The sequence below is a fragment of the Arvicanthis niloticus genome, chromosome 2 (assembly GCF_011762505.2).
Source record: "Arvicanthis niloticus isolate mArvNil1 chromosome 2, mArvNil1.pat.X, whole genome shotgun sequence".
NCBI classification, from domain to species: Eukaryota; Metazoa; Chordata; class Mammalia; order Rodentia; family Muridae; genus Arvicanthis; species Arvicanthis niloticus.
The window spans coordinates 99,664,889-99,680,659 of record NC_047659.1 but is presented as its reverse complement, the minus strand read 5'-3'; the positions used below and the strand labels follow the sequence as shown (position 1 = coordinate 99,680,659).

The 15,771-nt window shown below is 44.5% G+C and overlaps 1 protein-coding gene across 1 annotated transcript in view; it reads right to left on the bottom strand.

Annotated features, from left to right (window-relative positions):
* Nucleotides 1-424: 424 nt before the first annotated feature.
* Nucleotides 425-15,771, bottom strand: part of Mertk (MER proto-oncogene, tyrosine kinase) — a 99,896-nt gene continuing 84,549 nt past the window's right edge. The window contains 4 exon segments of the mRNA XM_034494690.2: nt 425-2,514; nt 9,146-9,282; nt 10,640-10,799; nt 13,655-13,764. Coding sequence (XP_034350581.1) covers nt 2,001-2,514; nt 9,146-9,282; nt 10,640-10,799; nt 13,655-13,764 — 921 coding nt within the window. The 3' untranslated portion in view covers nt 425-2,000.

The window sequence follows — 15,771 nt, the reverse complement described above, 5'->3', positions numbered from 1 at the left end:
TCACCACTCAAAGGCTTCCACATCTTCTCAGAGCCTATATAATCTTGAATCCTTTATTATTTTTATTTTCACTCATGACCTCTTTTTAAATTATTTACTTATTCACTAATTTATTTTGTGTGTGTGTGTGTGTGTGTGTATCCACATGGAGGTCAGAGGACATCTTTGTTGGTTCCCTCTTTCCACCAGGTCAGTCCTGATCATCAAACTTAGGTCACTGGGCTTGGTTACAAGTGCATTTACCAGCTGAGCCATCTTGCCAGCCATTCCTCTAAGGACTCCTGGGATGGTTTGTCCATGTCTCTCAAAGCAATGATAAGAATGGGCATAGGAACTGTGGTGAGGGCCAGCCATTAAGGAAACTCCTTTGCAAAGAAAGGTAGCAGGGCTGCTGGTGGCAGCTCTCTTTCCAAATCTGAACACATCCTTTTTCATTTGCATTTTATTAGGAAGTCATCTCAATCAGTTGTAAAACCTTGAACATTAAACAAATCATTTTTAACACACACACACACACACACACACACACACACACACACACACACACGATGCATGGAGACATGCCAGGCTTCTCATGAAGGTCAAAAATGAAGTCAAACCTGCCATGTCACTTTACAAACACTTGTACATTTAATACTGTGGAAAAGAAAACAACTTTAAAAAAGCAACATTGATTCTGTACAAATGTTTAACACTGAGGAATACATTTTGAGTTCTGCAGGGTCAGTGAAATAAGTCATCTTTTATTAAAATATAATATCCTTGTCTCTTTCCATTATATACATATATATAGTCTCTCTTTAAATAAATATATTATGTATTTTATTTATATTTTTCTTGTATATGCATGTTCATGTATGTGCTGGTGTGTGTGTGCATGCATGTGTGTGTACACAGAAAACAGCATCGAATATCACTCCTCAGGTGCCGTCCACCTTTTTTCTTTGAGACAGGGTTCACTTGGCCTGGAACCTACCTGGGTAGCTGGCCAGTGAGCCTCAGAAATCCACCTGAGACCACCTTCCCAGCACTGAGATCACAAGTGTGTGTCACCACATTCAAAGTTGTGTTCTGTTGGATCTGGGGATCAAATTCACATCCTGGCACTTACAAGTCAAGTACTTTACCAACTGAGCTGTCCCCCCTGGCCTCTGTATTCTTATTCTGTACTGCTTTGGGATCTTGAGATGGGGTGCAGGGCAGTCCACAGGTTAAGCACACAGCTGCTGAGCCACACTCCCAGCCTTGTTATTGGTTTACTTATTTTTAGATTTATTTCTATTCATATGACTGTGTGAGAGTATGCCTCATGTGTACAGGTGCCCTCAGAGGCCAGAAGAGAGTATCAGTCCTCTAGAACTGGAGTTACAGGTGGTTCTGAGCTGTCTGATTTAGTTGCTGGCAACAGTGTAAAAGAAATCTCTAAAAAAAAAAAAAAAAAAAAAAAAAAAAAAAAAAAAAAAAAAAACCTGTCATCTCTCAAGACCTTGGTTATGTATTTATTTGCAAAACTGACTCAGCAGCTTTCACCTAGTGTTGTCAGGCCATGGACTCTATTTGGTAAGGAAAACAAATACCAAAACATCAGGTATAGCCAGTGTGGTGGTTTGAATAAGAATGGCCCCAATAAGCTGATACATTTGAATGTTTGGTCTCTAGTTGGTGGAATTGTTTAGGAAGAATTAGGAGGTATGGCCTTGTTGAAGAAGTTTTGTCACTGGGAGCAGGCTTTGAGGTTTCAAAAGATTGGTGCCATTTCCCAGAGTGCTCTGTCTCCTGCTTGCTATTCAAGATGTCAGCACTCAGCTGTACCTGCCACCATACCTTCCTTCTGCAATCATGGACTCTAACCCTCTGAAACTGTAAACCTAGTTAAATACTTTCTCTTAAAGATTGTCTTGGTCATCATGTTTCATCACAGCAATAGCAAAGCATCTAAGACAACCGGATCCCACGAAGCAGTATTTGTGTGGTTCTGTCATGCTTCCTCGTGGCCGGTCTCACATCGGAACTTCAGAGTCTTCTGAGGAGTCATCTGCAAACAAAAGTTCATCTGGTGATGGGCTCCCCAAAGGTAGCGTACTATGGTGAGACCAGGAGATGCCATTTTTGGTGAGTCTGTCCTCTGGTAAGACACCATCTTTTCCAGATGTAACTGTAGCAAAAGGAGCGGAGGCCACATTTTCCCATTCCTCATTGCCCCCATTCAAGATGTATCTTTCCTCATGAAGGTTGTTCTCGTGAACTTCTGCCGTGACCACGCTGACGGTAGCGCCAGGCGTGCAAGACGCAATGATGGAGTCAGGATCAATGTTCATGTCTAGCCCCGCGAGTGAGGACCCATTGGCTAGGCCCTCACAGCTCTCTAGCAACTGGGTATTGATGTAGATGATGGATTCTTTGTCCTGAGCATCAGGCAAACTTTCGGAGAGCTTTTCCAGCTTCAGCCTCAACACTGAGAAGGTGGGTCGGTCCAAGGGGTCAGCACTCCAGCAAGAGTACATGATGTCATACCTGATGATAAGAGCCATGTGAGTGTTACCTGGCACAAACCCAGAACCTGCGGTACAGCCACCCCTTCCACCTCAACTAATGTTTAATTTCATTTCATTTTAATCAGCATTTGTTCCACTTGTTATGGAAATGAATGAGTTTTGGTGGGAGGTGGGTGGGAAGAAATGGTCTAATGGTTATTCAACTTTTAAAATGTTTCATGTGTTGTGTAAGTGTGATAATATGTACTTGTGCATGCATGTACAGAGGCTTGGGGGGCATCTGATATATGGCTCTATCCCTGTCCATTTTATTTCTTTGAGACAGGGTCTCTCACTAAACCAGGGATTTGCTGTTTTGGCTAGACTGACTGGCCAGGAAGCCCAGGAATCCTCATATCTCTACCCCTAACAGCACTGAGGTTGGAGGCTATGGCAAGCTTTTTACATGGTTGCTGGGGACTGAATTCAGGTTATCATGCTTGCTCAGCAAGTACCCTTACCTACTTAGCCATCTCTCCAGCCCCTTGTCAAAAAAAAAAAAAAAAAAATCCTGTGGCTAGAAATAGAAGATGCATCTGACAGTTATATCTACTTTTGCAAATAAAACAGATTCCCTGTCCTTTTCTTATATAGGCGTTCAATCAAACCAACCATACTTTCTGTAAGTAAAGTTTTATTAGAACACAGCTATGCCTATTTGCTGTCTGTGCTTTTGCTACACTTGTAGCATTGAGTGGTTGCTACAAAGGGCCCTCAAAGCCATAGGCCCATCTATGTGAATGCTTCGTCTGCAGTTGGTGAGACTGTTCAGGAAATACTAGGAGGCGTGGCCTAGATAGAGGAGGTTTCAAAACCCACACCCTTTTCAGACTTCTCTCTTTGACTTATGCTTGTGCACAGTCATGGACTCATCTCTGAAACTGTAAGCAAGCCTCCCAATTAAATGCTTTCTTTCATAAGTTGTCTTGGTCATAGTGGCTCTGCAAAACAATAGGACAGTAACTAAGACATTTACCAAACAAGTAACCTCCATCTACACCATTAAACTGAGCTGTTACCCAGAGCTAGACTGGCACATGAAGGGCGACTGAGTGGTAAGTACCGTGCACCACTCCATTCCCAGCTTCCCAACAGCTCCCTGTAAGTTATAGTCCATGCCCTGGCCTCATTGGGAGCAGCGGGGAGCAGAGGAATGAGGTTGGGGTTGGGTAAGCCCAACACAAGTGCTCCTCAAGGCATTTCTGCTGAGTTCTACAGGGCATGCGTTGCAGGAAACTTCATCCCCAATATCTAGTATCATTAAGGATTACAATTGAGGGCCATGGGAAGGAACGGACCACAGGAAATTGCTGGGCTGAGAAGAATTCACACCAGCATTTCATTTTGAGCCTTCCCTGCTTTGGGAAATTGATATTAATATCACTGGATAAGAAAACTAAGGGGAGGCCGGGCGGTGGTGGCGCACGCCTTTAATCCCAGCACTTGGGAGGCAGAGGCAGGTGGATTTCTGAGTTCGAGGCCAGCCTGGTCTACAAAGTGAGTTCCAGGACAGCCAGGACTACACAGAGAAACCCTGTCTTGAAAAACCAAAAAAAAAAAAAAAAAAAAGAAAAGAAAAGAAAACTAAAGGTAGGGTCTGGAAAGATGGCTCAGTGGTTATAAGAACACTGGCTGTTCTCCCAGAGGTGCTGAGTTCAACTCCTAGACCCAACATGGCAGCTCACAACTATTTCTGTAGTGCTATGGGATCCAATGCCCTCTTTTAGTGTGCAGATGTATGTGCAGACAAAACATAAATACATAAATAAATAAATCTTTAAAAAATACAAAATAAAGCTTAATCTAAATTACCTGATGTATGCTGACTCTGGCTTTCTTAGGAACAAAAATATGCAGTTCCCACAATCTATAGATCCTTGGGCTAAGTCTAGTGTTAGTCCCTACACACAGCCCACAGATCTCATCCGTGCAGACGTTCTCATGGCCTTTCACTGACCTATTTTTGCAGCCCTTAACAGGGCTGTTACTTGGTTCTGGAACTTGGAAATTCACCCACATACAAAGGGACGGGACCTCAACACAGGACTCCACTCTGACACTTGCCTCGCACTTGCCTCACAAAACTCGAATTTTGTCTTAGCCTCAGGAGCTCCTTTGAGTCTCTAAATCACTCTCAGTAGCCAGTCACTTAGACTGGACAAACAACATCTGGTTCTGTTTTGGAGGTTTTCACTACATCAGTCAATCTGCAAGACTCCAACTTTGCACAGAGCCTTGCTTGTTTGCCCACATAGGTTTTGAGAAATTCAGTCCCCAAGGACATAACATCCTTTTCACTTCTGCGTTGAGGTGCCGGGCTGTTTACTTCTCTTTCATTAACCTCACATTTTAGAAGAAAGTGCTAAGTGACTTATCTTTATAGAGAATAGTGGTAGTACTATCCTGAAATTTATTTTCCTTTCATATCTAATACTTTGTGAGTATATAAATATAACTTTGTGTGATGTGTTACATATGTAAGAATATTTAATATATAACATGAGAGAGAGAGAGAGAGAGAGAGAGAGAGAGAGAGAGAGAGAGAGAGAGAGAGTTATAAGATAGGACCTTGCTATATAGCCTGGGCTGCTCTCAAACTTTTGACATTCCTGCATAAGCATACCTCACTATGCCCATCTTAAATATGGCCTTGAAAGATACCATAGGGGCTGGGAAACCACAAGAAGATGATGTCCAGAAACAATCCATGAGCAGCTTATGATGGTAATTATGTCTAGACTTAGGATGTTAGCAGGGCCCATGTGCATGGTAGGCAAGTTCTCTACCGCTGAGGGACCTCAGCTCTGATTATAACCTTTGTGAGATCACCTTGGTTGCTGTCTAGGCAATGAAGGAGGACCCTTGGGTAAGGGGGATGAAGGTTCTGCACAGAGCACTGTATTTATGTCATGATGTCATCATGATGGTAATGCAGTTCTGGATTTCTGTGATCTGTCAGTATCAGCAATGAGAAAAGAAGATGGAAATTCTGGGTTTATCTATATAGATTTATATTATAGGTGTTTTGCCTGAATATATGTCTGTGTGCTAAATGTGTGCCCTGCCCATATATGCCAGAAGAGGGCATTAGAGCCCCTGAAACGGGAGTTATAGACTGTTGTGAGCTGCCATGTGGGTGCTGGGAATTGAACCCAGGTTCCCTGGAAGAGCAGTCAGTGCTCTTAATTGCTGAGACATCTCTCCAGCCCTGTTTTGTTTTGTTTAGACAGACTCCTGGTATGTAGTCCTGCCTGCCTTGAAACTCACTATATAGACTAGGCTGTTCTCAAACTCACAGAGATTGGCTTGCCCCTGCTGGGATTAGAAGTGCGTGCTATCATGCCCAGTGAGGAGAAGAATTCTCAATGCTGAAGAGTACCTGCTGGCCAACAAGACCCTATGGGAAAATAAAACTGCCCTATCAGAGGATCAAGGGTGGATCTTCATGCCATGGAGGACCACCGTGGACAGCTGGCAGGAAAGGCTCTGAGGGTGCCAGGGAGAGCTTAAAGACCTCAGCTAGGCAAATGTCCCATACACATTGATTAACACACCATAGAAAATGGCATCCTGGGCAGTAGGAAGCAAGACTGACAGTCTGGTCACTCCATGGTAGGATTGAGACTATGAGGAGAGGTGACTCTGGGGGTTTGGAGTAGAGAGTAGGGGCTTAGGGGCTCTGTGATTTGTATCTGTCTATCCTTTTCTCTATTTCTCCTTCCTTCCCTCACTCCCTTAGCCCTTTGTTTTACAGTAGTGGAGAGTGAACATATAACTTTATGCAGGCTAGGCAAGCTCTTACCACTGAGCTACATTCCCACCTGACATTGCCACATTTCAGACAGTTAGCTTAAAGCAGCCAAAGAGACACACACACACAAGGAGCACACTCATCCTAGTCATGCTTGGACTCTGAGACACTCAGAATATTCAGTGCGTGTGTGTCTGTGAGTTTGTATGCATGAGTGTGTCTGTGTCTGAATGTGTGTGTCTGTGAGTGTGTGTTTATGGGTGCAAGTATGTGTGTTTGTGTCTGTATTTGTGTATGTGTCTATGAGTGTTAGTGTGTATTTTTGTGTCTGTGTGTGTCAGTCTGTGTGTGTGTGTTTGTATGTGTAAATATGTGAGTGTGAGTGGGTGTGTGTGTTTGTGTATGTAAGTATATGAGTATGAGTGGGCGGGTGTGTTTGTATATACGAATATGAGTATGTGTGTGAGTGTGAGTTTGTGTGTCAAGTACAAAAGTTTCTTTTGGGGTACTGTTGCTTGTCGGCATCCATATGAGGAGTAAAGCCTGCTCCACTAGCCTGCTGACCGCATCACGTCTGTCGGCCCAGGGCATGCAGAAATCAGGAACATGGGGATGGCAGCCTGTCTGCCATCACCTGGGTCCCCAGCCACAGGGTGGGAGCTGACTCCACCAGCTAAAAGTGTTCTCAGACACCGCCAGCTCAGCAGTCTCTTGTTTTAGTTCAAAGTGAAACACACAAAAACCACAGTGCGACACAGCTTGGAACTCACTCAGGCCCACAATGACCATTGCTAATGTCAGATGCTGCTGCTGCAGGGGGAACAGTGGAGAAAGAAGCCGCCACAAAACTTCCTGGGCAATGTGGCTGCACAGCAAGGCTTCCTCATTTCCAGAAGCCAACGTTTCATTAACTCAGCCCTCTTCAAAATGACCATGAAACCTTATGACTAATTTAATCAAGGCCTTAAGATATTTCCAAGAGATCTGAAGCCTTTGTTTCTGTTCGGTATCAAATATTTTCAACCACAAAGCACGCTGTGGCTGGGAACAAAACAATCTTCCTTGTGTTTGGCTTGGAGTTTAAGCCATGGATGTACCTAGGAGGCTGTGTACACAGGCTGTGACCGGGCCCCGTGTGCTGAATGAGGCCACAGAGACAGAGCCTGGGATGGGGCTGAAGGTCTTGCATATACTTACTGGCACCAGTATCCCTCATGCTGTATGTTCTTATAATGCTCTTGTTAAATATGATGAAAATATCCCAAGCCTGTGGTCTTTGGAGGAGACTCACCAAAGAGTGTAAGTCACCACTGAAGACAGCACTGCACGACATTGTCTTGAAAAACTCAGCAAAGTGCTTGGGGAGACCAAACTAATGATGAAACTATGGTGATGCTCTAGGTGATAAAGCACTTGCCTATAGGAATGAGGACCAGAATTTGGATCCTCAGCGGACATCTAGAAGCCAGGTAGTTTGAGTGGCTGGCCTATGTTTCCAGCCATCAGCAAGTGAAGACGGGATATTCAGGGGGAAGCTGGCTAAGCAGACAAGCCAAATCCATGAGGTCCACGTTCAACAAGAAACACTGTCTCAGTAAATAAAAGTGGAGATCTATTGAGGACACTTAAAACCAATCTCCAGCCTTCAGATAAACAAACACACTGGACACATACCCACACATGTGTACCCCCCCCCCACATACACAAATATACTGTGATGGTTACTATTTTCAACATATCATAATCTATAATCATCAGGGAGATGGGCCTATGAGCATAGCTGTGAAAGATTATCTTGATTACCTTAATGCTATGGGACGATTCATCTTAATTGTGGGCGGGGCCATTGCCTAGGCAGGGGATCCTTGGTTGTATGAGAAAGGGGGCTGAGGGATAGCAAGAATTCCTTACTCTCTGTTTCTTACTGTGGATGTGATGTGACCAGCCCTGTCAAGCTCCTATAGCCTTGACTTCCCTGCCATGACGGAAAGCACCTTGAACTTGGAGCTGAAATAAACCCTCTCCCACGTCAGTTGCTTTTGTCAAGATAACACAGTTCTCCAAAGAATATACACTGTGTGGCTCATGATATGAGGTACAGAAATGTCAAGCCAGCTGCCATGTCACACATGTGGATAATTATTGGACAGGGCCTGTCCTGATCAACCCCAAGTCCTGGGTCCCTTCCCCATAATGCTTGACATTGAAGACCGAGAGAGGGCTGTGTTGGTCAGATGTGCTCTGTGATGGGAGGTAGAACTCATAGCTGGCTGGGCACAGGTCCTCCAGGGAACATTTTTAAACACAATTTCTAGACCCACTTTGTACCAACAGCACTGCACCCTCTGGGCATAGGGATAAGCAACTACATTGTCAGAATATTTCCCAAGCAATCCCCAGGGCCAGTTTGTTCTCAAAGGCACTGGTGCAGATTCTGACATTACCCAATAAGTGTGATCAGTGCATTTGAAATGCTATAGAGAAAAAGGATTACTGGGTTCAAAGTGAGTACGGATGAAGGATCCCAGAACCCAATATACTACAAAATAAACCTATTCATTGGCACCATCTACTCCCTAGTGATGTCTATGTTGTTGTTGTTTGGAAACACACACTGGTACCTTGCCTTGACTGTGTCCATTGGAAGAGACTGAGACCTTTTGGATGACTGAGCCACAGGGGGCTTACAGAAGCTGGGCATACACCTCCACATGCATTAGGAGTGTCTGCTGGCCCGAGGCTTCTGCAAGAGGCACTCTCTTCATAGGCTCTCCTGGCTAACAGCAGATCCCACTTGCACCAGCCAGGACTGTGTTTCCCAGGTCCTCTCACAACCAGCATTACAGGGATGCACACTTACAGTTCATCCAGGCAGTCCTCTGGCTGCTTCAGCCTGTGGCCGTGGAGAAGGTAATCGTACATTTCATGGTTCTGGACTCCAGGATAGGGAGTCATTCCCCGTGTTGCTATTTCCCACATGGTCACGCCAAAAGCCCACTGAGAACAAAGGCATGAGAATTTAGGACAAAAGTCTTTCCACAAAGGCTGAATGGACTTTTTCATGGGGAAAGGTCATTTCCGTAAAGCCCCAATGATGAAGTACACAGAGCTGGTAATTATGTCTGAGGCCCACTGTTCTCCTGACACAGCAATACGTGGGGTCGAAGCCCCATAGCTAACTGTTCTTACTAAAGCTGTTCTGGGAAACTTGGCTAAAGGCAGATGGAGCTTCATCTCATATCACCACTGCTGACTGAGTGCACTGTGCTGCTCTGCTCTTATTGTGGAGATATTTTCTCTTCCCAAGTTTGAATCAAGGGTATAATTACACAGCATCGTTTATGTAACACATGGGTTCCAAAGACTACTGAATGAACTCATTCATTTTAATGTGACTATCTTAGTTATGGGCAATAAGTCATTCACTTGTAGCAAAGTAACCTGGAAGTCTTCAAAGGTCATATGCAAAGCAAATATGAGGACTTTACCACAACCTACTAGTTGCCCTGAATTAAAGATTCTATGTAAAGTGAATAAATAAATTAATTAATGGAAAAAAAGAAAGCCAGGTGTAATGGTGCACATTTGTGATCCCAGCTACTGGGGAGACTGAAGCAGGAGGATTGGAAGCTCAAGGGCTTTCTAGGTGACACAGATAGACTTGGCCTCAAAAATAAAAGGTAGAGAGGATTAGAGAAATGGCTTAGTGATTAAGACACTGACTGATCTCCCAGAAGATGCAGGTTCAATTCCTAACACTCACATGGTCACTCACAACCATCTCTAATTCCAGTTCCAGGGGATCTGACACTCTCCCGGCCTCCATTGGCACTAGGCACATCACAGTGAACAGACATACATGTGGGCCAAATACTCATGTACATAAAAATAAATAAAAAGTAAAAAGGGGCCAGAGTGATGGCCCAGTGGGTAAGAGTACTTTCTGCTCTTGAAGAGGACCCAAGTTTGGTTCCCAGCATCCATTTTGGCTCACAGTCATCCCCTGTGATTGTCTCAGGCTGCAGGGGTTCTGATGCCGCTGGCCTCTAAGAGCACCTGCCTCTGTGTGCACATCTCCACATACAGATCTCATACCTATACACATAATTAAAATAAAGTTAAATCTTAAAAGTAGAGGATGTGAAAGTAGCTAGTGTTCTTGTAGCATGTGTGAGGTCCCGGAGTCAACCCCAGAACAACAAAAGGCAGAGGAATGAGAGAATAAATGAAATAAAAGCATGGTCTGAGCATGCTCTCAACCCTCAGTTTAATCATAGCATAATTCCCTACATCACCAGGCTCAGTCATTTCTCTCAGTGCGTCTCTGTCTGTCAAATCAAAGCTGTGTGCATACCACGTCACTTTTGCTTGTGTAGACTCGGTCTGCCAGGCTCTCTATGGCAATCCATTTCACAGGCATTTTGGCAATTCGGCCTTGGCGGTAATAATCACCACTGTAAATCTTCTTTGAGAGGCCAAAGTCTGCCACACAGACAGTCATGTCATCCCGCAACCTGTGAAGGGTAAATTTTGGTCCTCAGTAACCTTGGGAGCAGAGCATTTAACCCCAGCCTGTACCAGATGCACTCAAAATGGATGAAATGTGACTAAGGAAGACATGGGGAGATTGCAGGTGTGAATCAGTTGGTAAAATGCTTGGCTAGGATGCACAAAGCCCTTGGTTTGGTTCCCCAGCACAGCATAAAGGAGAATAGTGGTGCATACTTCTAACTCCAGCACTTGGCAGGTAGGTGCAGGTAGAGAAGTTCAAGGTCATCCTCAGCTGCTTGTCAAGTTCAAGACCAGCCTGGGATATATGACATCTTTATAGGAGGAGAAGAGGGAAGGAAAAGAGCAAAAAGGGAAAAGGAAGGAAGGAAAAGGAGGAAGAGGAGAAGAGGAAGAAGAAGGAGGAGTGTTGGGAGCCGTAGTGAGTATGTCAGTATCCGCCATTCCAAGATGGCGCGGACATCGTGTCCTCCCACTAGTAAACAAGTAACTGCGCAGCTGCAAAGGCAGAAAGCCCGCCAAAGTCACTGGCCAATCCTGAGGCGTAATATTGGGTGATGAGTGAACAGCCAATCAGAAGTGAATACGTCACTCTAGGGTGTATTTAAGCTGGGCCTCTTCCTGTCTTCAGCCCTTCCACGTTTTCCACGTCTGTGATACAGAGTAAAGCCTCACTGTGGTAACTACCCGAATTCTGCCTCTCGTGTTTCTCTCCCACGGGCGAGGGGGGACACGGGAGGTGTGCGCAACAGAGGAGGAAGAAGAAGGGAAGAAGAGGAGGAAGAGGAAGAGGAAGAGGAAGAGGAAGAAAGAGGAAGAAGAAGAAATAGAGCCCATGAGCCATGAGCTTGGGGTAGGAAGCTGCTTTGAAGTCAAAGAAACAGCAAGTAATAGGGAGAAGATATTCCTGTATTCCCTTCACTCTGTCCTATGTGGGGCTGGTCCAGCAAAGGCATCCAGGCACAGTGGCTGGAAGCAAAGGGTTGGGGTGGGACAGAGATGTGGCAGAACAGGAGTGGAAGGACAGCAACTCCTCCTGGTCCTTTCATGGATCGCATCATGCCATTGCCATCTGTCTGCAAGCAGCATTAGACCTGTGGACCAAGCAAGGCAGTGTGGAGGCATAAGGGGAGGCAAAGTCTGGAGAAGTGGGAGGCACACATCAAAAGATGGTGCTGAAGGATTGCTGGCTAATGTGGGCAGCTGTCGGGGGATGGAACTGGGAAATTAAAAGGAAATAAATTGGAGTCATAGCCCACAGCAGTAAAACAGGTCCTAGACAAGAAGGAAAAGGAAGAGAAAGAAGGCAGAGAGGAGAAAGGAAAAGAGAGGCAGGTGTCTGATATAGCCTTGTCTGTCTGACATTAACCCTTATCTCCTCTCTCTCTCTCTCTCTCTCTCTCTCTCTCTCTCTCTCTCTCTCTCTCTCTCTCTCATTTTGACAGGGTCTCATGTAGCCCAGGTTGGCCAGAAATTTGCTGTGCAGCTGAGGATAATTCTGGGTGTTGGGAATACAGGGATGCACACCCAAAAGACCCACATCCTTAGTTCAGGACAAACTAGACAGGCAGTCCTCCTACCTGGTAGGAAAAACATGAAGGAAATGTTAATAGAAAAATAAAAATTCATGACTATTCACAGTCGAAAAACAGTAACAATCCCCGAATCTCTTGGGGTTTTTAAAGACTAAATTAAAGGGGGAAGGGCCTGTGGTTGAGAAGAGTGAGTAGCCAAGTCTACAGTCAAACCTCTGACCAAGACAAATGCACAGGGCCCCTCCCTCGTCTCACAACAGGCAAGCTAAAATCAAGGAACAGTGAAGGTGTTTGCAGATTACATCAGGCGGTTCTGTCAAAGCAGGTAAAGAAATAGAGAAAATTCAAGCCCAAAGTTCTCATGTAAATTCTTACAATTCATCATCTGCTGTGGCAGAAAAGCTTCTAGATATTTAAGGTATGAAACAGTGTCATGATGGTTGGGTAGATATGGATGCAAATTCCTGGAAAGGAACTATACCTCTCATTGAACCGTCAGAAGGCCGATTGTCTGGTTAGAAGTTCAGTGATGGAGGAGGAGCGGTTGGAAAGTCGAAGGGCAGAGTCTAACTACAATCTATCTTAAGTTATCTTTAGCTCACTTAACTGTCTCTGCCCACCTCTGTGTCTGCCCAGTGATTATCAGAGGAAACCGCTCTGGATGTATTAATTTAGCAGAGCAACCAAGGCCAGGGATGTGATCATCCAGCATCTGAGGCCTATAGCAGAAGTTTCTCCACACTGCTGTAACCCGCATGTTTCCACCAATGTATTTGAAGGTGTATTGATTTATGATTTTCCTTGTTTTGTTAGTGTCAAAACCTGAAGACAGTTCCCACTGTGGAAGATGACATTTGAGGCCATTGAATCTGTATTCTCAGCCCATGGTCACTTGTACTTGACTCTAGAACACACTATTTCTTACCCTCCTCGAGGAGAGAGCTGTGTGTTGACAAAGGCATGGGGAAAAGTCTTTACAATTTTCATTATTGTTGTTCAAGTTATACTATGGTTAGCTGACCTCCATATTATTGTGGGTCCAAGCTAGTTGATGGCAAAAAAACCCAAAGATCACACCTAGTGTCCCTAGCCTAGTGACAAGGAGAAAACAGAACTAACCATAAGAGAGCATTGGATAGTAGCCAGACACTTGGAGGCAGAGACAGAAAACTCCCAAGGAAGAATCACAGCAATAGAAACCCCATACAGGGCAAGGCATTCTGTCTCCCTCCCAGGCCAGATGCCCTCGATAACCTAATAGCAGGTCACTCCCCACCCTATGAAATCTAATAACCCTGCCTCCCCAGGATGGCCCAGGTTCTTACATGCAGTTTCGAGCTGCTAAATCCCTATGAAGAAAATTCCTGTTGCTCAGATACTCCATTCCCTGGGCAATGTCCACCATGAACTTCAGCAGTGTCTGCAGAGGGATGTACTATGGGAAGGAAACAAGACATTAATGATTTAAAAGGAAAAGCTGGCAAGCTTCTCACCAAGGGAAAAACCATGCTGTATTTATTTTTATTTTATATGCATAAGCATTTTGCCTGCATGTATGTATGTATGTATGTATGTATGTATGTATGTATATATGCATGTATGTATGTACACCATGTGTGTGTCTAGCATCAGAGGAGGCCAGACAAGGGTATCAGAATCCTGGGATCTGGGACCTAGAATTACAGATGATTGTAAGCCACCATATGGGAATTGAACCTGGGTCCTCTGCTCTTAACTGCTGAGCTATCTCTGTAGCCCAGGAAATGGTGTTCTTATTTCTTAAGTTGTAGTGGTGACACACAAAGACAGATCTTTCCTTTCTATATCCTTAATATATATATTTTTTAAACAGACACTTTGTCTGGAGACAAGGTCTTCCTACACAGCTCAGACTAGACTACAACTCAAGATCCTTCTGCCTCAGTTTCCCCAGTGCTGGGATGACAGACATGAGCCACCACACTTGGCTCAGAAATAATGCAAAAAAAAAAAAAAAAAAAAAAAAAAAAAAAAGAGCTTCAAAAAAATTAAAAAGGAATAAAAACTCTAAAAATCTCTTGGAAAATACCACATTCTTTTAGCCTTTAAAACATTTCTGGTGATAAATATTTTGTATATTTCCATGTCTTATAAGGTCAAAAGTGAGCCTCACATCCTGAGACTCCTGAGCCAGAGGACCATTCCAGGCAGAGAGGATGAGGGAGGGGTGCCTAACAGTTTGTTTTTAATTTTCTTTACATCTATCTACTTATTTCATATGTGTGAGGGAGGGAGGGTTGCTTATGCCACCATGTACATTTGGAGATCAGAGGACAAGCTGTGACAGTCAGTTCTCTCTATCATGGGGTCCAGGGACTGAACTCTTGGTTTTAATGAGGGAAGAGGAGATATTTTAGGAAAGGGGCAGATGCTGGGAGGGGGGCAAGTAGATAGGAAATGTTTTTAATTCTGTATTCTTGCTATCATTTTTCATTCTCCCTGTTTCTCCCTCCCTCCCTCCCTCCCTCCCTCCCTCCTTCCTACCTTCCTTTCCTTCCTCCCTCCCTCTTTTCTCTTCTCCTCCTCCTCTTCTTTCTCCTTGTTGGTGTGTATGGCACTAAACAAATTTGATCTCTAGGCTTTACAAATGTTAAGACAGCTCTTTTTACTTTGAGCTGTTTTGAAAGATAGTTTTCTTCTTCTAGACAGCAATAATTAGGCTAGCCTTCACCCTTATCTTGGAACTAAAATACAAGCACGCACCTGAAATTCTAAGTTTATTCCCCCTGGGGCCTTTACTAGAGTTTCAGCCATTTAATGTTTTCTCTGAGTTGTAAAGATCAAACAAAATTGCTACAAATAAATGCCCTCAGTGGGCTGGGGATGCAGCTCAGTGGGAAAGGGCTCATGTAGCATGCACACAGCCCTGCAGCCTGGGTGTAATCTCCAGCATCATCAGCCCTACACACAGAGAGAGACAGAGAAAGAGAGAAAGAAAGAGAGTCAGAGACAGACAGAGACAAAGAGACAGAGAGACAGAAAGAGAAGAGACAGACAGAAAAAAGTAAGACCCAGTCTCAAAACAAAAACAACAATAAAAAAATTCCTGAAAGAAAAAAAGAAAAGAAAGAAGGGAGAGAGAGAAAGAGGGAGAGGCAGAGAGAGAAAGAGAGAGAGAGAGAGGGAGAGAGAGAGAGAGAGAGAGGGAGGGGGGGAAGGGGAGGGGGAGGGGGAGAGGGAGAGGGAGAGGGAGAGGGAGAGGGAGAGGGAGAGGGAGAGGGAGAGGGAGAGGGAGAGGGAGAGGGAGAGGGAGAGGGAGAGGGAGAGGGAGAGGGAGAGAGAGACTGCCTTTCAGGCATTTAGAATAGAATGATGACTAACGGAGACCTTTAAGTAATAACTTGATGCCTTATGCAGTCGTGGCACTAAAGAAAGTCTGACCACAAAGTTCCTGGGAATCATG